This window comes from Heptranchias perlo, chromosome 5, assembly GCF_035084215.1.
Source record: "Heptranchias perlo isolate sHepPer1 chromosome 5, sHepPer1.hap1, whole genome shotgun sequence".
NCBI lineage: Eukaryota > Metazoa > Chordata > Chondrichthyes > Hexanchiformes > Hexanchidae > Heptranchias > Heptranchias perlo.
The window spans coordinates 64,225,851-64,248,980 of record NC_090329.1 but is presented as its reverse complement, the minus strand read 5'-3'; the positions used below and the strand labels follow the sequence as shown (position 1 = coordinate 64,248,980).

Here is a 23,130-nt window from a genome sequence, read left to right as displayed (position 1 = left end):
AAAATGCTGGAAAGGCAAAGCAGGATACATCAGCATCTGAAAGAGAAACATTGATAACATTTTAAGTGTGATTCTTCATCAGAGTAACTGAATTATTGACTTGTTCATTTCCAGCATTTTCTGTTTTTACTTCAGATTCCCAGCATTCATTTTTTAACTTAAAAGTATTTTATGAGGTGCTTTATTGTTTTGTTTTTTGAGTCCTGTATGCTTCTTCCTCTTTTTTTTGCTGTACTTAGGCTGCTTTGTCTTTTTCTTGATGGTTACAGAGTCTTAGTAACCGGAAAGTGAAATGATCTCTCATAACCTACTTACAAAATCCCTAATCCATGAATTTATTTTCAGATCTCATCTGTGATAAATTCTGGTCACCTTCTGTCGCTATTCTCATTTTTGATAACTGTATTGAAGAGTTATAACATTTTATATGTCATCTATTATATAATTCATTAAAAAATCAAACATTTCTGTTAATAACTGTAATCCACACTTGTTGACATGTAAAGCGCAATCCAGCTCTATAACCATAAAGGCCACAGATTTTATTACATTTGTATAAGATTTCATTTTCATATGGAGTTAACCTAAACATGAGGCAGTCAAATAGATATAGACACACAAACATTGGTAGGCACCACCTGACTGTCAGATGGAAGTGTCTGTGATCTCTTGAGAATGTAATTGTTTCTTTTATTACTGTTTAATACGTTTAACCTAATAAGGTCCTCCCCTCCAAATATTTCCGCAATCTCCATATCCTTCTTTAGATCACCTTATTCCCTTTCCTGCCTCTATAGATGGCAGATCTTTCCAGGGCTCTTTCCACAGAACTCTAAATTTCCTTCAGCAGATTGATCCAAGTAGTTTGTTTCCATTCCTGGGCTCCACTTGGTGGCTTCGCTAATGATTTGGCTATGATCAGGAAATTGCATTCTGCCACTTTGGGTGCTCTAACTCACTGTAACACACACACAATGGCACGCACCTCTTTGCCAGTGATGAAGTGTACTCTGTCTCTGTAGTTACACAGTATCGGTAATGCAACCATGCAGTTACAGCTTTCTAGGGACATAATGTGTGTAGTTCTGTTCAACTGAGATCACTGATTGGAGTTTGAAGTTGTTCCAAACTCTCACTTATTGTAAATAAAGCAGAAGACTCTATACTCCCAACATACTTTGATGGCTGACTTTAAGGCTAACCACCAAACTCCACATTAATTAGAAGGAAGTAACTTTTCATCTAACGAATTAGCTGTAAGTAATTGAATTAAAATGTATTGAGGAATAATTCTTGTACATTGTTTCATAATTTTGAACTGCCTTCTCGTTACTGTGTATTTACGTGTGGTTAGGTAGCAGGTTACATCGAGTTACATTAAAACTACAGCACAGAAACAGGCCATTCGGCCCAACTGGTCTAGGCCGGCATTTATGCTCCACACGAGCCTCCTCCCTCCCTCCCTACTTCATCTGACCCTATCGGGATACCTTTCTATTCCTTTCTCCTTCATGTGCTTACCTAGCTTCCCCTTAAATGCATCTGTGTTATTTGCCTCAACTACTCCTTGTGGTAGTGCGTTCCACATTCTTACCACTCTTTGGATAAAGAAGTTTCTCCTGAATTCCCTTTTGGATTTATTAGTGACTATTTTAAATTGATGACCTAGGTTTTGGACTCTTTCCCCCCCCCCCCCCCCCCCCCCCCCACAAGTGGAAACATTTTCCCTATGTCTACCCCATCAAACCCTTCCATTATCTTAAAGACCTCTATCAGGTCACCCCTCAGCCTTCTCTTTTCTAGAGGAAAGAGTCTCAGCCTTTCCTGATAAGGATATCCTCTCAGTTTTGGTATCATCCTTGTGAATCTTTTTTGCACCCTCTCTAATGCCTCTATATCCTTTCTATAATATGGAGACCAGAACTATGCACAATACTCCATGTGGTCTGCCTCAGACCAGCAATCAGTTGGACCAACCAACTGCCTCGCCAAGCAGTAGGATGTGGGTCTTTGCGCATGGTTGCTTTGTATAGTGAGCAGCAGGTTCTGGTAGATGGGGGGAGTTTTGAGATAAACTACCTAAAAGGGATGGACTCTGTTGTTGTACCCCTTCCTTAGCCTTTGTTTCTCATGTCATGGTGTTCGTCTTTTTAGCACTACCCAACAGCGGGCCTCTGAGGCAGACGTTAGCGGGATTTGGAGGCACTGGCCTACACAAGGCGCAGTCATTGATTGATCTTGGCTCCAGCAGGTACAAGAACAATGTTTTTTATATTATTGCCTTGTCCATTGCATTTGGGTGGATTACACAGAGTAAATAAGTATGTTGCAGATTTAGCCATCTGTCCAAATTAAACCAGATATCGTTTTGAGTGTAAATAAACAAGAACCATTATATAACAGGCTGAAGCTGTTAAATCGCCTAGGAACAGCAGCTCTTTTACATCAGAAATGTAATGCATTTATATTTTCTGTCCAGTAATCCAGAGAAACATGCTGCAATTCTTTGTTCTGGTTTGTCAAACTGTGAGAAAATCCTTCTCCTATCTGTCACATGACAGAAAGCACGTGTAGGTTTTGAAAAATGCTAAGGAAAACGGTTAGTGAAATCATTACCAGTTTCTCATTTGACCCATTCCCTGCTGAATAAGCAGCAGCACAATATGGTAAGCTCAGCAAGTGGTGGTGTTTTAAAGATTCTTAACAATTCCTCTTTCAATGAAGTGGAGATGCCGGTACTTGGATATCCTTTCCACTGTGAGCCGGCAGTTTGTGGTGTCGATGGTAGTCATGATGTAGAGATGCCGGTCTTTCAATGAAAACAGTAGTACGACTATTTCACATGATAATTAACAGCTTGCTCTTGAACCGAGATTTCTGAGAGAGTGATTTCATTATCAGTTAATTAATTCTGGAAAATAAGTATTCTCCTGTTTATTGTTGCAAGGAATTTAACTTCGTCTTTGCACCTAAAAGGGAGAGCGTAGTGATATAGCCATAAGCCATTTGCATTGCATTAATGTTTTCACAGTGCAGTGAGGAATTTGACATCATTTAAATCTGTGTTTCTACATTTGGCAAAGGCAGAAAGTTTGTCAAACACTGTTTTTCTTTAGAAAGAGTTCCTTTTTTTTACCACCATCTGAAAGAAGATCTGTTGCTTATTCTTTATAATGGATATGTCATTGACTCTGAAAACAAAACATCTTCATTCGATAATTTCAACTTACTTTACGGTGTCTACAAAATTATGCTTCATTGAAAAGGTAGTCATTATAGGCAAAAAAAACACATGTAAGTAACGCTTTGTTATTAGATTAATGAACACGTGAACACATTTGTATGGTTCCTTTATCCACTATTTTAAATAGGGTAAAGTTTGTTTAAACAGTGAACAGAAGAATTTCATACGAATGTGTAAACACACTTGTTACAAATGTAGCACAGTACTGTTTCAATCTATTTTAATAAACTTCTTAATCTGCAGTATTTTGGACTGAAGGGCTGTAAGAATTGTTGTCATTTTAAGTGCTGCTGTTTGCTAATTTTCTTTCTACTGTACTTACATTTGAAATTGGCAACCCAGTCGGATACGAGGGTTGTGCTCCTGCACTCTGTACCATACACTGATGTTACAACGTGGTACAGCATCCCATAGTGGTGTGAGCAAATGATGTTTAACATTTGAAATTTAGTTATGAGAACATTTTAACAAAAGAAGTGGGTTATTTCTGTCTGAAAAGACTGTTTACATAGGAACATAGCAACATAGGAACACGAGAAGGCCATTCAGCCCCTCGTGTCTGCTCCGCCATTTGATAAGATCATGGCTGATCTGTGATCTAACTCCATATACCCGCCTTTGGCCCATATCCCTTAATACCTTTGGTTGCCAAAAAGCTATCTATCTCAGATTTAAATTTAGCAATTGAGCTAGTATCAATTGCCGTTTGCGGAAGAGAGTTCCAAACTTCTACAACCCTTTGTGTGTAGAAATGTTTTCTAATCTCGCTCCTGAAAGGTCTGGCTCTAATTTTTAGACTGTGCCCCCTACTCCTAGAATCCCCAACCAGCGGAAATAGTTTCTCTCTATCCACCCTATCTGTTCCCCTTAATATCTTATAAATATCTTATAAACTTCGATCAGATTACATAATAATCAGAACTTTAATTCATTTGCCGTTTATTATTTAAAATATATCAGGAGCTCATTGATCGATAAATGAAATCTGAGATATAGCACTATCCATAGAGACTAACAATGGCTTATGATCAATCCCTGAACACTGGGATCCATACTGAGTTCTCAGCTGGGGTGGTGATGCTACAGTTGCCATCAGTGGTTCTGGGTTAGGGAGCGGACGATCATCCAGGGTTCCTACTCCTGATTACTTTTCAATGATTCCTGTTTGAATGTGCGTGAAGAGACGGCAGGTGATGGCCTCTCAGTCAATTAGTCAATCAGTTCAGGTTCATACATGAAAGTGGCTACTTGGGTGAGGAACCCTAGCCCAGTATCAGTTGCCATCTTCAGAAAAATTAATGAGGGAAGAAAATAAGAGAGAAAGTTGAAGAGGAGAAAAAAATGCATATGTTTCAATGAGGCTGCATACCACTTTTGCTTTAAAAGGACAGCAGATTTGATGTGTCTGTTTCTATCAGTCTTTGCTATATTACTGAACTGCATTACTCTAGGACTGTATTTTCAGCATTAGTTCTTACATGAGTTTTAATCTTCATACAAGTAATATAAGTTCTAATGTTTTGAAACTTTGTGGCTGAAATCATTTCTGATTGTTACCTTCCAATCTTTCTGTTTCCTTTTTGCAGCAGTTCATCATCATCCACTACTTCTCTTGCCTCACCCAAAATGAGCTGTTCTGACTGGGCAGTTCCTCAGTCCACCAGGCTGAAATATCGACAATTCTTCAACAGCCTTGATAAATCCATGAGTGGTTACCTCTCAGGTCAGTTTAATATATGTGTGCTTGTGATCGATGAAGCTTTTCTTTAGTGCAGACTTGGTATTGATGATTTGATCGATCATACCTTAGCACTTAGGACCTTACCTACCACAATGCAGGCTCAGGTCATTGTTTGTTTTATTGGGAGTACCGGTTGGAGAACTGTCTTCATGGAGGGTGCTCTCTGGCATTCTGATGATTCCCATTTCAGTGAGAAAGCACATGCGGCTGAAAGTATTAATGTTTGTGCTTACAGATCAATAATTGTGGGGTATAATTAAAACTCAGCCCCAGGTCCTTCACAGAATCTGTGCTGGAAAAATTGCAGCTTTCAAATGCTACATTGACGCTTGAGCTCAGGGTGCTGCTGCCTACTCACTCCTGCCTTGTCTGATCGGCATTAGAAATAGTGAACAATTAAGGTCTTGCTAAATGTAAATGGCCAATAGTAGTTGAAATTCTCATGTAATTTTTATTGACGCTAATAGTTACAACAATGCTAATTGATATGTTTTGATCAGAAAAGCTAAAATGATGTAATGCGCATGATGAGGGTGAGCTGAACAAAAGGACAATGCTCCTGGCTGTAGCTGTAAGTGGAATGTGCTAGCCTGCTAATGATTTTAATTTTCTTTTAGGCCCCCAAGCCAGGAATACTCTTGTACAGTCCAATTTATCTCACAACCAACTAGCTACCATATGGTGAGTCTGCTATAATTACGCATGTCTACAGTTCTTAAGGTCAGAAGCTCCCACCTGTGGACACACAGTGGTGACTGTCCAATTAACTGGCTTTCAGATTTAATTCTAGGTGTTCATTGAGTATTGCAAGATTTAACCCAGTATGACGTTTTCTATTAGTGATTTTTAAAACCTGTTATATTTCGATATTATAAATTGCAATCTGATTGAAATAGTATGAGGGAAACCTCATGCTGGGGACTGCATCTAGTTGTTCTTATTAAAAACAAATGACTGTAATTTACCTTTATATAGCACTATTTGTGTAAAATAACTTTTCAAAGTGCTTAACAAGGGTGAGAGCTGGAGATGGAAAGGATTGGGTGGGGAGTGGGGCTGAAAGCATGGTTGAAGAGAGAGGTTTTTGGGATGCCTTTGAAAGAAAGGAAAGGAGTAGGGTACAACAACAGCAACCTGCATTCATGTAACACTTTTAACAGAAAAATGTCCTAAAGTGCTTCACAGAGGTGTAATAAGAGTCAAGGAAGGAGATATTAGGAGGGGTAACCAAACGCTTGGTCAAAGAGGTGAGTTTTAAGGAGAGGGAAGTGAGGGCAGAGGGATTTAGGGAGGGAATTCCAGAGATGAAAGCAATGCCACCAATGGTGGTGAAGGGAGGGAGGAATGCAGAAGAGGCCAGAGTCCGAGGAAAAGAGAGTTCTGGGGGTTGTCGGGCTTGAGGAGGTTATAGAAATGGGGAGGGACAAGGCTTTGAAAGGATTTAAATACAAGGATGAGAATTTTAAATTGGAGGTGCTAGGAGACCAGGAACCAACGTAGGTTAGCGAAGACAGGTGACGAGTGATCGGGATTTGATGCGGGATAGGCTATGAGAAGCAGAGTTTTGGATGAGCTGAAGCGGTGGGTAGAGAATGGCCGACGGCTAGGAGAGCATTGTAATAGTAGAGTCTGGAGGAAACAAAGGCATGATTGAAGGTTTCAATTGCGGATGGGCTGGGGTAGGGGCAGAGGCTGTGATGTTAGAGTTGAAAATAGACGGTCTTTGTGATGGAAAGGATATGGAGATGGAAGCCTAGATTTGGTTCAGATAGGACACCGAGGTAGTAAACAGACTGGTTCAGCATGAGACAATGACCGGAGAGGAAATCAGTGGCAAGGGTACGGAGTTTGAGCCGAAGGCAATGACTTTGGTCTTCCCAATGTTTAACTGCGGGAAATTGCAGCTCATCCAAGACTGGATATTGGACAAGCAGCCTAACAACCCAAAGGCAATGGAGGATTTGAGAGAGGTGGTGGAGAGGTAGATCTGCGTATTATCAGCATATATGTGGAAATTGAATGACTGAAAGAACTGCCTCAGATGTTAGAGCATCGGGAGTGTGGAATAGGCAGTGATTTTTTTTTTTATTCGTTCACGGGATGTGGGCGTCGCTGGCAAGGCCGGCATTTATTGCCCATCCCTAAGAGGGCAATTAAGAATCAACCACATTGCTGTGGGTCTGGAGTCACATATAGGCCAGACCGGGTAAGGACGGCAGGTTTCCTTCCCTAAAGGACATTAGTGAACCAGATGGGTTTTTACGACAATCCGGTAGTTTCATGGCTATCATTACTGATACTAGTATTTTAATTCCAGATTTTTTAAAATTTAATTAATTGAATTTAAATTCGCCAGCCGCCGTGGCGGGATTTGAACTCGTGACTCTGGATTTTAGTCCAGGCCTCTGGATTACTAGCCCAGTAACATAACCACTACGCTACCGTACCCTAGAGTCAGAGAGTAGAGGGTGCAGGCTCACACATGTGGATGGGGAAGGTCACTCATAAGGGGAGCTAGATAATGGTTGGATTTAAAATGCTTTCTGTTAAACAAAAAACAAAATGATCAAACATTTCTGATTTGTCTTCCTGTTCAAAAGAGAAGACAGAACATCTCCCAGTACCAAGGCCTTTGTCGGTGCCACTGTATCACCAGTGGTGCAGAGGTGTATTTAAGCAGTCCTGATTTCCTTCCTATCTTGTGTGAAGATGTCTGGCCAATACTTGACACCTTGAGCCTTGGTCACTTTCAAAATAACTGAAGAATAAGAAATTCAAAGCATTTGAAGGAGACTGCAAAATATTTAAAATGACCCCACGTTGGGTGCTCCCACTGTTATGCATTACAAAAATCCTGGTGAAACCAGCAGCCTTTGAGCAAATCATTGCTTGAAATTGTAACCCTTGACAGAAGTTGAGTGGGTTTTTCTGTCTTATGCCATAGAATCAGCTTGTTGTCCACATGTTCAGAGAATCTGTTTTGTTGTTCAATTAGCCAACATGAAAATATGCATTAAGCCTTTTCCTCTATTGCACTGTTGAATTACAGGAACCTGGCAGATGTTGATCAGGATGGAAAGCTCAGAGCAGAAGAGTTTATTTTAGCAATGCATTTGATCGATATGGCCAGGTCTGGTCAACCTCTTCCTCTCACACTTCCCCCAGAACTGACACCTCCTTCATTTAGGTGAGTGATTCTCTGTTTCCCAGAGAGGTGAAATGATCCATACATTTTTTTTCATCCCCTTTAATTCACGCAAGTGCTAAGCCGTGCTAGGTAGGGTACAGTGCCATGGATGTGAACAGCCTATGTATTTTATCCAAGGGTCCATTCTCGTACAAGCCAATCTAGAAACCTAGCAAAAGCTGGTCGCTGATAAAACTGTTTTTGGCATGTAAAGACAAGAGTGGGGGAACTTTAAACCCCAAGAACAGGTGGGCTGGGGGTGGGTGAATAGTGAAAATCATTGATTTTTGTAGCATGACCGCAACCCGGCTCCAGGCATGTTTGGATGCATGCGAGTAACCTAGTCACTGCAGTCGGGACCTTAATGATTTCAAGCAGGCGGGTATTTATCTCATCAATTAACATTGTTGAGAAGTTAAGTAAATGTTTCTCAATTGAATGTGACTGATCTTTAAACTTAACGTCTCCAGCACTGGTTTCCTGGGGCTTGTGAATCTCGCCAGTGAAACTGAGGCAAGGTTGAGCCGCAGTTCATGCGGGTATTTAAACTTGTGATTAACGCATCTGAATAAAAGCTCAGTTATTGCAGCTGGCGTCTCAGTTCCCTCTGGCAAACATTTGGCAGAGAGTTGTTGTGTTGAGACAGCTTTTTCAATACTTTGATGCCTTTCAAACTGACAAGATCGAGAGGACATCTAAGGAGGAAGAAAATGATCATCCATGCAGCGACCTCGTGCTATGTTGGGTTCTGCAGATGCACAAGAGAGAGAGGTGCACAACACAGATCTACCCATGTGAGAGGGTCTATAGACAGAGACTGAACTTCCTTGACCTCTCTGAAGAGCAGTGCCTTCGCAGGCTCAGATTGAGTCGGCAGGTGGTTGTACACATCTGCAGCCTCCTTGAAGAAGAGCTGCTCCCTGCTGGACCTGGTGGCCACGCATTGCCCATCACAGTAAAAGTCACCACTGCGCTCAATTTCTTTGCCTTCAGCACCTTCCATTGCGCCACCGGAGACATCTCCAGGGTGTGTCAGTCGTCTGCACATAAATGTATACAGCAGGTGACGGATGGGTTATTTCAGGTTTACTTGCGTGAACTTCCCCCCACGACAACCACAGCCAGAATGAGTGGGCTGTTGGTTTTGCCTCTCTGGCTGGCTTACCAGAGGTGCAGGGTGCAATCGATTGCGCACATATGGCAATCTGAGGACCACCACGTGAGCCAAGAGTCTTCATCAACCAAAAGGGTTTTCACTCCATCAATACACAGATGGTGTGCAACCATAAGAAGTGTGTAATTAAAAAGAGCAGGAAACCGGAGCAGTTTAAAAGGAGCCCAGCCCAACAGTTAAACAAACCCAGGGAAAAATCTCAAAAGTTGACATCATAGTTAGCACAGAGTGGGGAGTGGCAGAACCCGAGGAAATTAAACTAAGTCTTTAATATACTATACACACTCTATTTTTAACTATAAACTATAAATAAATTGTTAAATAAATAAAATATTCAGAATAATCAATTGCTAATTAATTTAAAATCAAGTTAAATCCATCTACTAAATATAATCTAGACCATAAGTGTTTCTATTAGTTCTAGAATTAAATTACTACTAACAAATAAATAAATAAAAACTGGAGATGGCAGCACAGGCTATGTCTCGGGTCTGTGATATGTGGGAGTTTGTGGACAGTGAGACTGTCCCGGATTGCCACATTTGCAAGAAATATCTCTGCTTTGAGTCCTTGAGCTGGAGTGCGAGTTAGAGACACTCCGACACATAGCTCAGCAGGGTAAGGGGAAATAGAGAAGGAGGTCCCGCAGACACAGATGCAATGTATTTTCTACCTGTGAGGATAAGGATGTAGGGGTTTCATTTCATGGTTCACTGGCGCCAGTACTGGGACAAGAAGGAGCTGTACCGCTGGGACGGGCTCCACCAGAATGGGACCAAAGTCCTAGCGGAAAGGATAAATAGGGCTGCTGACAGGACTTTAAATTATTAAGATGGGGGGAGGGATCTGGTGAAAATAATGTAAGTCTGAAGATAAAAGAAATAGATGAGAGTAAAGGTCAGATCAAGGTAAGGAATAAGGGTGACATAAATGGTCAAGGAATAAATACAATTATAGAACATAAGTACAAAATGACTTAAAAAAATAAAGTGAGGGGAACAATTATTAAAAACAAATTAAATTGCCTGTACAGCAATGTGCACAGCATCCGAAACACAACGGGGGAACTGGAGGCAAGAATTCGTAGCGAGGAGCCAGATGTGGTAGGGATAACTGAAACATGGCTACATCAAGAACAGGACTGGCAGTTAAATATTTTCGGATGTAATGTATTTAGAAAGGACAGGGAAGGAATATGGGGGAGGGATGGGGTAGCTGTACTAATTAGAGACAACATAATGACATTAGAAAAAAGAGAATGGAGTTTTTACAGTGTGTACAGGACTCCTTTCTTACCCAGTATGTGAGAAGCCCAACAAGAGAGTGAGTCACTGCTGGATCTAATAATGGGAAATGAACCAGAGCAGATAAGAGAAGTAAGCGCAGGGGAATATCTAGGCAATAGCGATCATAACATAGTGAGATTTAAAATAATGATTGAGAAAGATGTAAGTAAGGCAAAGATCAAAGTAATAGATTGGAAAAAGGCTAATTTTGAGGGGATGAGAATGGAACTAGGGAAGGTAAACTGGAAAAAAAATTGACAGATAAAGAGATAGAACAGGAGTGGGAAATATTTAGAACAGTGATTAATAGAGTTCATAAGAAATAAGAGATAGGAGCAGGAGCAGGCCATATGGCCCCTCGAGCCTGCTCCGCCATTCAATAAGATCGTGGCTGATCTTCGACCTGAACTCCACTTTCCTGCCCGGCCCCATATCCTTTGATTCCCCTAGAGTCCAAAAATCTATCAATCTCAGCTTTGAATATATTCAACGACTCAGCATCCACAGCCCTCTGGGGTAGAGAATTCCAGAGATTCACAACCCTCTGTGTGAAGAAATTCCTCCTCATCTTAGTCTTAAATGGCCGACCTCTTATCCTGAGACTATGCCCCCTAGTTCTCGACTCTCCAGTCGTGGGAAACAATCTGTCAGCATCTACCCTGTCAAGCCCCCTCAGAATCTTGTATGTTTCAATGAGACCACCTCTCATTCTTCTGAACTTCAGAGAGTATAGGCCCATTCTACTCAATCTCTCCTCATAGGACAACCCTCTCATCCCAGGAATCAATCTAGTGAACCTTTGTTGAACCGCCTCTAAGGCAAGTATATCCTTCCTTAGATAAGGAGACCAAAACTGTACACCGTACTCCAGGTGAAGTCTCACCAAAGCCCTGTACAACTGTAGTAAGACTTCCTTACTCTTGTATTCCAACCTCCTTGCAATAAAGGGCAATATGCCATTTGCCTTCCTTATTGCTTGCTGTACATGCATACTAACTTTTTGTGTTTCTTGTACGAGGACACCCAAATCTCTCTCAACACCAACAATTAATAGTTTTTGACCATTTAAAAAATATTCTGTTTTTCTATTCGTCCTACCAGAGTGAATAACCTCACATTTCCCCACATCATACTCTACCTGCCACCTTCTTGCCCACTCACCTAACCTGTCTACATCCTTTTGCAGACTCTTTGTGTCCTCCTCGCAGCTTACTATCCCACCTAGCTTTGTATCGTCAGCAAACTTGGATACATTACACTCGGTCCCTTCATCTAAGTCATATAGATTGTAAATAACTGAGGCCCCAGCACTGATCCACTAGTTACAGCCTGCCAACCTGAAAGTGCCCCTTTTATCACTACTCTCTGTTTTCTGTCCATTAACCAATCCTCTATCCATGCTAATATATTACCCCCAACCACATGAGCGCTTATCTTGTGTAACAACCTTTTATGTGGCACCTTGTTGAATGCCTTTTGAAAATAAGTTCATGAGAAATATATTCCTCTAAAAAAACAAGAACAAAGTAGCCAATAATTAAACACCATGGATGAATAAAGAGATAAGGGTAAAAATGAAACTAAAGAAAAAAATGAAACTAAATACCTAGACAATAAAGAAGAGGATGACAAAAGGGAATATGAAGAGGTTAGGAAAGAAGTCAAAAAAACAATTAGGAAAGCAAAGAGGAACTACAAAATTAAATTATTAAGGAATATAAAAAGAAATAGTGAAGTATTCTACAGACACATAAATAACAAGAGAAAGGGACAGGGCCACTAAGGGATGCACACGATAAACTCACAGGTAATGATAGCGAAATAGTGGAAATATTGAATAGTTGCTTTGCTTCAGTATTTACCAGGGAGACTAACAAGGTGGGCATGATAGTAGAAGAAGAGATCAAAAAGGATATAAACATTTAAGATAGAAAGGGGGGAGATAATTGATAAACTAATCAAACTTAGAGAAGGTAAAACCCATGGTCTGGATGGATTGCATTTGCGAATATTAAAAGAAGTTAGGGAGGAATTGCAGAGGCACTATTACATATATAAAAAAATTCACTAGGAAAGGGAATAATGCCAGAGGACTGGCAGACAGCTAATGTTATTCCTATATTTAAAAAGGGAGTTAGAACAAGTCCAGGAACTATAGACCTATTAGCTTAACACCGGTGGTAGGAAAGGTAATGGAATCTTTACTCAAAGATGTAATAAGAAAAACATCTAGAAAACGTAAGTATGATGAAGATTAGTCAGCACGGATTTCAGAAGGGAAAGTCATGCTTGACAAACCTTATTGAATTCTTTGAAGAAGTAACAGAAAGAGTGGACAAGGGTAATGCGGTAGATGTAATATGTTTGGATTTTCAAAAGACTTTCGATAAGGTAGCGCATTGGAGATCCATGACTAAGGTCAGAGCATGTGGAGTTAAGGGACAGGTAGCAGAATGTATAGGAAGCTGGCTACAAATCAGAAAACAGAGTAGGGTTAAGGGTAGCTACTCAGACTGGCAAAAGGTGGGAAGTGGTATTCCACAGGGATTGGTGCTGGCACCACTGTTCATAATTTACGTTAACAATTTGGACTTGGGAATCAGAAGTACAATTTCAAAATTTGCGGACGACACCAAAATGGGGGGGATGTAGTTAATACAAAGGAAGAATGCGTCAAAATGCAAGACGAGATTAATAAACTTGCAGAATGAGTGTGTAATTGGCAAATGAATTTCAATATAGATAAGTATGAGGTGGTGCATTTTGGTAGGAAGAATAAGGAGGCCACATACTGCTTGGATAATAAGAGTCTGAATGGGATAGAGGAGCAAAGAGATCTAGGGATACAGATACACAAATCACTAAATGTAGCGACGCAGGTTAATAAGGCCATAAAAAAGGCAAACCAAGCACTGTGATTCATTTCTAGAGGGATAGAATTGAAAAGCAGAGAAGTTATGTTAAATTTGTGTAGAACCTTGGTTAGACCACACTTGGAGCACTGTGCACAGTTCTGATCTCCATATTATAAAAAGGATATGGAGGCATTGGAGAGGGTGCAAAAGAGATTCACAAGGATGATACCAGAATTGAGAGGATATACTTATCAGCAAAGGCTGAACAGGCTGGGGCTTTTTTCTGTAGAAATGGGAAGGCTGAGGGTGACCTGATAGAGGTCTTTAAGATAATGAAAGGGTTTGATAAGGTAGACGTAGAGAAAATGTTTCCACTTGTGGGGGAGTCCAAAACTATACATCATAAATATAGCATAGTCACTAATAAATCCATTAGGGAATTCAGGAGAAACTTTACAGGGCCCAGTTCACTTGTTTGGGAATCTAATGCCAGGTACATCATGTTAATTTGTGAACTGAAACCTTTTCAAGTAAATACCTACAATAATCCCAACTAGTTTCGTATTCTATGTTTATAAGAAAAAATGGTTCACTATTGCTCCTGTCCTGTCCCAGGCCCCACGGCAGCTGAAAGGTAGGCAAGAGAATACCTGGATTGTTGGTATGCTGATTTAACTATTTTAAATAATCAATTTTTATCGTTAAATAACTTCAGGAGGGATAACCAAAACAAAACCATAGAGCAGAGTTCTGATAAAGGATGCACCCAAACATTAGCCTGTCTTTTCCTCTTTTAGATGCTGATTAATTTGATATGCATTTTAAACAGTTTCTGTTTTTAAAACCTTATGAAACTGCAAATGGGTGATGACCCATTTAAAGTAGACCCAGCAATGCCTCTGACATAATAGCAGGTGCCCAGTTTCCTTTGTTCTTAATGCATTTGACTCCAATTTTTATAGAAGGAATTTAATATTTTGATTACGTGTGTCATAGTGAAATTTGTGATATGATTGGTAGTCCTGATAGCCCTTTGAAACCATGCAAAAAGTGCTTGCAGATTATAGTTCTTCTGGTTTTTTTTCTTTAGATCAAGCAAATGGGGTGATGGAATAAATGGAACCCCACCTCAGTATCAGGAAGTAGCAGAGGAAATCCAGGAGGCCCAAAAAAAGTCACCTGGTAAGTTGACTAGCCTGCATGTGTCTTGTGTCTCTCTTGCATGAAAATGCTGGATAGTATTGAATGTAAAATGGATTATTTTTCTGTTCTCCTCTTGTCCAAAGTTTTAATAATGAATGTCTAATACATACATCAAACTTTAAGAAACCACTGCAGAATGTAGTATTGTTTGTATTGCGGCAGACCATAAACATTGCGACAGTGAACCTCAATTGCTAACAACCAATAAGTAATGTTACTAAAGTGCACATAACACCGTACATGTACAATATCAAACCCATTATAATGTAAGTTACAGTAAAGTACTGTATTAGCACAAAATACAGTAAGTTAGATTTTAATGCCTTCTATTTAACATCCTCTTGCAACCATATTCTATTCAGGTTTCATGTGATATGACCACCCATTTTGCATTTAGGTGCTTTACAGTGGACAAAACATAGTTCAGTTTCCAGTTTGGATAGTTAGATGGCACTGCATCTCACTTAATGTGCCTTTGCTTGAATTCTTCCTTCAGTACAGCCTTGGCCTGTTAATTGATTGTACTGATTTACAGCCCAATAAATGTCATAATCGGCTGGGATGAAAATAGTAGCAATGTTGTTTTTGTGTAGCAGATTCAGAACAGTCTCCATTCTGCGAGCAGCAAATGTGTCCAATAATTTAGTAGAGCTGGCTAATCAGGGCTTTCTAATAGTTCCTGCTTCTTACTGATAAATTAGATGTGAAGAAATCAATGCGACACTTGTTCATTGTAATTTTATTGCTCCAATGATTCTGTACCTGTGCAATACAACAATTACCAAGAAATTGATAGTTTGGTTGGCAGGCGTCCATCTTTCCTGCAGTGTTAACAGATTGTCAACCATAATTTGCAGTTTCTTTCATGGAAAATTGTTTTATTTGGACTGTAGTGTCAGTGAATTGCAGGCTTTTATTATTAACCAGCCTTATTTGACAGTGCTCCTTAGGACTCTACTGGAATTTCCACCTAAGGATGCTTCCCAGTTTCATTTGGAACAAGAGATGATTGTCCCATCGATTTGTCTGCCGCTCCAGTCAGAATTGGGGGATTGATTTCCGCCACGCCCTGGTGTTTTATGCTAAATGTACAGAACACACATGCAAGTCCTTAAAACCTAAGATTAACCAGTAATTAAAGACAGTATAGCCAAGGGAATGCTTGAGTATATTTACGTCGTTGCTAGATTGTCGGCAGAGACTCCAGAGAACAGGTTAAGCGTCCTTTTACCTGTTCTACAGCTGCTTCCTGGGCATCACTCAACCGAGTCCCAACTGATAACATTTATGGAATTGCCATTTGGATTAAATTATATCTGTTCATTAAACATTGCTCATTATATTTGGTGACTGCACAAGATAATGTCAGCAGAGCTGTCCCTATTGGCTGGCATTAAAATTCCATTTCCAAGGTCTCCCTCTTCCCAAGTTGTACTATTTTAATACACTCCTACGGTGTGGCTGTGGTGTGTGTAATATTTGAAATGAAACAGAATGGTTATCTAAACTTGGTAGGGTTTTCTTCATTTTTCTAATAGAAGCATTTTCTGAGCACCATAAGTCCACCCATTCATGCCACAGGTCTTTCAGAGTGCTAAATCATCTGGTGTTAGGAGAACATCAGCTAGTTGCTGCAATCTAGGTCAAAATAAAATGATCACAGACACAGTGCCTGCCTTTAGAAGGAGGAGTGGGAACTGCAGGTGACTTTTTTGATCCAGTACAGATCAGGTTGGTGCATGTTTGGTCCTCTTGAACCAATGAAAGAGACTCAGACTCTCAAAGTTCGTAGAGAATGCCTTGATACAAAGAACGAAGATGGCCCTGCCAATATAGATAAGCTACCTTTTTAATTCACTTAACTAAAATAAGTCCGTTGTCAGGTATAATTAAAAATGCTGCATTTATATTTTGCTACCATTGATTGCATCCCAGTAATATAAGTGAGACTGTTTGTGATAAATTGCCACTGTTGGTAAATGTAAGCAATGGCCTCCAGGCGACCATTTCTTCTGGCTGCAGGCAGGCCGAGTGCTCAGCCCATCCTTACATCCAATGTCACTTTTGCAATCCTCACCTTGGGATCGGCATGGTTATTTTTGTATAGCCTGCGATGCTCTGAAATTTACCTCTAATGTAAACAAAGTTGATTCCAGTGCATCGATAGCCAACACATACAGAACCATTTTCCATTTACAATATAAAATGCGGAACGTGAGTAAAGGGAGCTGATAAACAGAGCAAGTAATCAACAGTGAAATATCTGGCAAAAGTCTGAATGAAAAGGTTGCACTTAGTGCTCTATTAAGTCCTCACTGCTAATGCTTGAGGCTGTACAAGTCCTTGATTTTTAAAACTCATAGCATTTGATGTTTACAGTCACTTTTGAGGATAAAAGAAAAGCAAACTATGACAAAGGGAACGCAGAGCTGGAGAGGAGGCGTCAGACGCTTCTGGAGCAGCAACAACGAGAGGCTAAGCGTAGAGCACAGCGGGCGAAGGAGGAGCAGGAGAAAAAGGAGCGAGAGCTGCAAGAGCAAGAACGGAAAAAGCAGCTTGATATGGAAAAACGGCTGGAGAAGCAACGAGAGCTGGAACGACAAAGGGAAGAGCAAAGGAGGAAAGAAATAGAAAAACGAGAGGTTTGTAATAAATATTTTTAAACCTGGAAATACAGCGCATTTTCCAGATTCTATGGGGAGGGATGAGGAATCTGAATTTACATTCATTTGGAAGAATCTGATAAACTCATTCTCAGATTCAATATGCTGCGCTATCTACGTTTGTTGTACACCTTTAGGCAGCTAAGCAGGAGCTTGAACGTCAGCGACAGCTTGAGTGGGAGCGGATCCGACGACAAGAACTCCTGAACCAACGAAACCGGGAACAAGACGAGATTGTCCAATTAAAGGCTAAAAAGAAAAGCCTGGAGCTTGACCTGGAGGCATTGGTAAGTAGATGTGCAAGGCTGACCAGCTTGAATCACATTTCAAAGTAACATCTGTTTCATGAGCCTGGTGCAGAGTCTATTTTGGCTATACTTAATTAAAAATATTGCGATTATGGATGGAAAATCAGGCAGACTCTTTTGCAGGCATGTACTCCTCCCTGCATGATTTTCCCATGTTTACCGTGCTCAGGTGATCCAGTATATCTGGACTTGTACCAGGAAAATCTACCTCGTTCTGTTTTATAGTATCTTCTGACTTCTTCCCTTTCACCCAGCTTATTGTACCCTTGACCATTACAACCTGCACTGGCTCTTCATAGAAATAACATTCTGTCGTCGACCAATACATTTATGATGGATGAGTTTTGGGTACCCACATGCTCAACAACTTTGATAGATTATGTTCCAACCTGCACACGGTGTGGAAAATACAACTCCCTGTTTGAATTGCAATCTTCAATATTTGGATAAGAACATAAGAACATAAGAAATAGGAGCAGGAGTAGGCCAATCGGCCCCTCAAGCCTGCTCCGCCATTCAATAAGATCATGGCTGATCTGATCCTAACCTCGAATCTAAAGAACACAAGAAGTAGGAGCAGGACCCGGCCACTCAGCCCCTGGGCCCACTCAGCCCCTGGGCCCGCTCCGCCACCCACAGGGCCTTGACCGATCCGAACTCAGCTTCATGTCCAATTTCCTGCCCACTCCCCGTAACCCCTAATTCCCTTTACTTCTAGGAAACTGTCTATTTCTGTTTTAAAATAAGAACATAAGAAATGTACATCAGAAGTTAATGGAAAGAAGAACATATTAAAAAGAAAGTAAGAAGTTCATAAAGAAAAGCTCCCCTCCCACTGAGTGTTTGAAAACAGTGAAGTAAGCTGCTGCCCTTAAAACACAGCCAGAGCTTGCCAATGGTTTATCATACATTTTCAGTTTTTAAAAGTGATAACTTTATGAGGATGGTGTTCAATTAATTCTCAACCTTCTGTAATTACTTAGAACAGAAAATATTCTGAGAAATTTGCAAAAGTAGTTTAAAAAGTATTGGATATAGGTCCCCACTGCATTTTGAAAAAAAATTAAAAGTTCAGTGGATATTTATGGAAACCGTACTCACAAATGAATGCTTATGGGATGCTGTGATTTTACCCTGTTTATCTCGACTTGATCTTATCTGATAACTATCTCATTTTACATAAATTGTATGCAACATAGTTGCTCAATGGGAGTCCCTGAAAATTTGATGGCAACCTTCTTCAAGTTGGAATGTTGTACATTTGTTCAAAATTAATTTGCTGAAAGTGCTGTTTTAAATGCAAGGCCTCTCTATTTCTAGGTAAGATCAGAAATCTGAAAGACATGCAGTGTATACAGATTTTGCTAACATCTACTGTGCAGAATTAATCCCTGTCAAATAAGTCAGAATAACGTGTAAACAATATGGCACCGATAATACCAGGGAGGCGGGATGGGGGAGGTTTAGCAGCTGGAAACCCGGAAGTATGGATTTCCCAGAGGTCCTGCTGAATTTAACTGCAGGACCTGATTTACATTTTTGGAATGGGTTTCCTGGCTGCAGCCGGCCAGATTGAGAGGCTGATTGGCTGTTGGGCAGATAGGCACCTGGAGAGCGGAGCGGAGGTGAGTTAGACATCAGGGGGGAGGAGGAGGAGGGAGTTGGACATCAGAGGTCGGGCAGAGGGGTGAGGAGGAGTTGGACATTGGGGAGAGGGGAGGAGTTAGACATTGGGGTCGGAGGTCGGACATCAGAGGTCAGTCATTGTGGGTCCGATCACGGTTGGGATGGTCCAATCGCGAGGTGAGGGGGGTGATTGGGGCATGGGTGGTGTCGGTGATCGTGTGCTGGTGGGGGGGGGAGGTGGTGTCCAGTCGTGGGATGCTTTACAGATTTGCTTGGTGGGCTAGGAGGAAGCACTCCTGCTCCTCCTGGCCCACAAGCAGTGCTGCAAAGGCACTTGCCTGTTCTATCCAGCCACTCTCGCCTCCCTTCAGCAGCCGGGTTTCCTGAGGCCTGGGAAACCCAGCCGGCCATTGTTAAATCTGGACAGAGATAAAATGTGAGACACGCTACCTCATTAAAATTTTTAAATTACGGACCGACCTCCGAGAGCAGGTTAGTCGTCCACCCCCCCAACTCGCCTCCGTTAAAACCGAAAGTGGAGGCGGGTTGGGGTCGGGTTTCCCATTTGTTTATTTACCCCCCATCCATCTTTAGGTGCTAAAATTCCCCCTTTGTGTGCTTGACAATCTCAGTTCTGCTGAGAAAAGATTTTTAAAAATTACTTTGGCAAGCAGCAACGTGTAATGATCTGTTTGTGTTGCTAAGCTCGTGAATTCCAATTCAACTAACAAGGTAAAGTTGCTTATTTCCCTCCTTTCAAGGCTGTATGGAACATTTCTCAAAGGCAAAGAGTATTTTTATGAACTTTTTTCCGTTAACAACCTAAAAGTTATTTGTCTGAATGCATGGGCCTGTAAGACCTTTTTTTTGCATCTGATATAACCATTTTCATGAGGACATCTAATGTAATACATTGTGGGGTGGGGGTGCAACCCCTTGCATTACCAGGCAGTGGGTTCAGGCAAGTACAAAACAGCAGTAACTGTAAAAATAGGAAATTATCATTGAATGAATAAGATTGCTCTCAGTGTAGTTCACACCAATATTAGCCAACTTGTGGGTAAATAGAGCAGGTTATTCCACAGGAGGGACAATATCAGCCCACTGAGCTAGACCTGTTTAAAAAAAAATTGTGTACTTTTTCTTATGTAACAATGTGGCAAGGAGGTGCATTGCCACATTTTCTTCAGTTGGCCCTGCCTGTCCCCAAAAGAGGTTCACATAGGTGAGATACCATTGTAATTTTTCTTTGACTCAGTGTAGTTACTGTTGATGTTCTCATTTTTTGCTCCTAAATGTAACCATATTTCCAATCTGTCTCAGAGTGAGAAGCAGCAAAAGGTCACAAACAGAGTGCAGGAAGTCCAAAGCAGAAAGCAAGTTCAAAAAAATGAACTTGATCTTATAAATGAAAAGCATGACCGGAGGCGAACAGAAGTGAACCTTTTACAGCAACAGCTCCAGGTAGTGGCCTCTCTTTATTTTTTTTCTAACATGGTATAGTTTAGTTGACTCGCCTCTATTTGAAAACTTGTTATCAAAGTACTATATTTTCTCAAGTCTGATGAATTCTCTTGAGTGAGGCTAACAATTTCAAATCTTTAATACTGGGTTAACCTCCAAGATGGGGCAGACTCATCTAAGTTTGCACTATTTTAATGCACAGATTAAAAGGGAGGCACAGTGACATAGTATCATTGGTGCTCCAGTGGGGTATGCTACTGAATGGCAGTTTATTGATTTGCCAGGGCCAATTTTACAGCTGCCGTTCATTTCAAATCGGGCTCCCAATTGCCCTGTAGGAGCCTGATTTAAATGTGTTAATAAATGTCCCACCTCTCCACTGCGGAACACTCAGACGCCCTGATATTCACAGCGTAAAAATGGCGGAGGGCGTGTGAGCGCGTATTGGGGTCAGGTTCCATGAATTTCATTTTTTAACCCCCCCCCCCCCCCAAACCCTCTCCTGCACATTCTGGGGAGTTAATATCGAGGTCTATGAACCTGTATCGGTATCAGGATAGGAGTTCATTGGAGGAGTGAAGATGAATGGATTAGGATATTGACAGGAGCATAATACAATTAATCAGGGAGAATGAGTGGAGTAGAACGTGAAGATAAAGTGGGAAGCAAAGCAGACAGACTGGTGACAGAGGAGCTCAGATCCACAGCAGATAATTTGCTTTAGTTGAAACCTGCTGCCTGTATTAACATTTTCTGAGAATATCTGCAGCCTTTTAGCTTTGCATTTAAATTATCGAACATTGTGTTACTAATGTTTTTCTTCAAACCCAATTGAAAATGATCAGCTGTTGTGTGTGTTCTTGCAGGACTGTCAGAATATGCTGAGTCAGCTAATTCCTGAAAAGCAGGCACTGGGTGACCAAATAAAACAAATTCAGCCCAACTCTGTCCAGAGTAAGTATGTCATATTCTTTAAAAGCTTATTCATTCTACTTGTACTTCATTTTTTTGTACCAAGTTGCAGTATGGACAGAGTTGCCTCACAAGTTGAGACAGATCAACATGAATGGATCCCAGTGTTCTCACTGTAGGGGTGATTAGCTGCATAAAAAGAGTGACAGAACCAAGGACTGATGGTACCTGCTGGAGGTGATGTAATTCTGGATGTCTAGGGTGTACTTCAACAGCTTACACTACCTCCCACAATTAATCTGATAGCTTCAGGAGGGAGCAGAAGACTTCCTCAAGCTCAACAGTGGCTAGTCAATGCACTCTTATTGGTCTAAAATAAAACTGATTTATATATTTTCAAGGTCCCCCGAATTTAGTAAAACTCTTGTTCTTCAGATACAAGTCTCGTGCTGTTGAATCGGAACCACACAGAAAGGAAAGAATCCTGTGAACGACTTCGCCAGCAGTTGAAGGAACTGGAAAAAGAGACAGCTGACAAACTTTCAGAAATGGATGCTTTTAACAGCCAACTGAAGGTAATATCCAAACAGTGTCGTTAACAAGTGGTTCTGCACATGAATTGGAAGAAAGTTGCTGTCTTTCTAAAGTTCAATTCCACTTCTTGAGATTTAAACTGGACAGTCCTTTTGGACAAATATTCCCCCTTCTCCCTCCTCTCCTTAAAAAGTGTATTTTCTAGGTGGATCGTGGGTTTCGTGCCATTGAGCTGCACAGTGGGCATACAGCGCACCTGCATGACGCGTTTAAAGCCCACTATTTAAAGGGTCACTCCAACAATGCATTTCGAAGGAGAAAAGAGGTTACAATGACTATGCAACGTTCCAGAGCCTAAGCAGCACCTAGATTGTCTGATGACGCCCTTGAGACATTGAGAAGCAGGAGGGAGGTGCTTTATCCACCAAACAGGAGTAAGAAACCTGCCTCTGTCACAAAGGAGGCATGGCTGGAGGTGGCAGACTAGGTCAGTAACAGGAGCACGGTGCCCCGGTCATGGCTGCAATGCAGAAAGAGATTTGATGACCTAACCAGGTCAGGAAAAGTGAATACAGTTACTGATTGACCTGCATTCTGTGGTGATCATTACCCCCATCACGCTGCCCTGCGAAGCCTACTCCATCACATCACTCCTCACACCCACTTAAGTTCTCAGTGTCAAGTTGCCGTCACTTTTTGTGTACTTCTTCAACCAGCATCCCCCCCACCCCCCTGCAATTTGTGCACCCACCTCTCCCACTCACCCCAATCCTGATGCGATATGATCAATCTGTCTGATAGTCACCCTCTGATGCATCTGCTTCATTATGATTCTGACCCAAAGCAATGCATCCATCGGGTGACCATTTCACCCTCACTCACTCACACATCCGTACTTTCTCCCCTTGTAGGAGAAGAGAGTGCAGAATGCAA

General features: G+C 41.1%; 1 protein-coding gene across 8 annotated transcripts in view; it reads left to right on the top strand.

The window, feature by feature from the left end:
• Window positions 1-23,130, top strand: part of LOC137321812 (intersectin-2-like) — a 218,164-nt gene that overhangs the window by 110,224 nt on the left and 84,810 nt on the right. For all 8 annotated transcript variants that reach the window (XM_067984497.1, XM_067984500.1, XM_067984499.1 and 5 more), the window contains 10 exons: window positions 2,155-2,251; window positions 4,831-4,967; window positions 5,603-5,666; window positions 8,035-8,172; window positions 14,578-14,669; window positions 17,070-17,332; window positions 17,491-17,640; window positions 20,611-20,751; window positions 21,618-21,705; window positions 22,099-22,238. In XM_067984497.1, coding sequence (XP_067840598.1) covers window positions 2,155-2,251; window positions 4,831-4,967; window positions 5,603-5,666; window positions 8,035-8,172; window positions 14,578-14,669; window positions 17,070-17,332; window positions 17,491-17,640; window positions 20,611-20,751; window positions 21,618-21,705; window positions 22,099-22,238 — 1,310 coding nt within the window. The remainder of the gene's footprint in view (window positions 1-2,154; window positions 2,252-4,830; window positions 4,968-5,602; window positions 5,667-8,034; window positions 8,173-14,577; window positions 14,670-17,069; window positions 17,333-17,490; window positions 17,641-20,610; window positions 20,752-21,617; window positions 21,706-22,098; window positions 22,239-23,130) is intronic.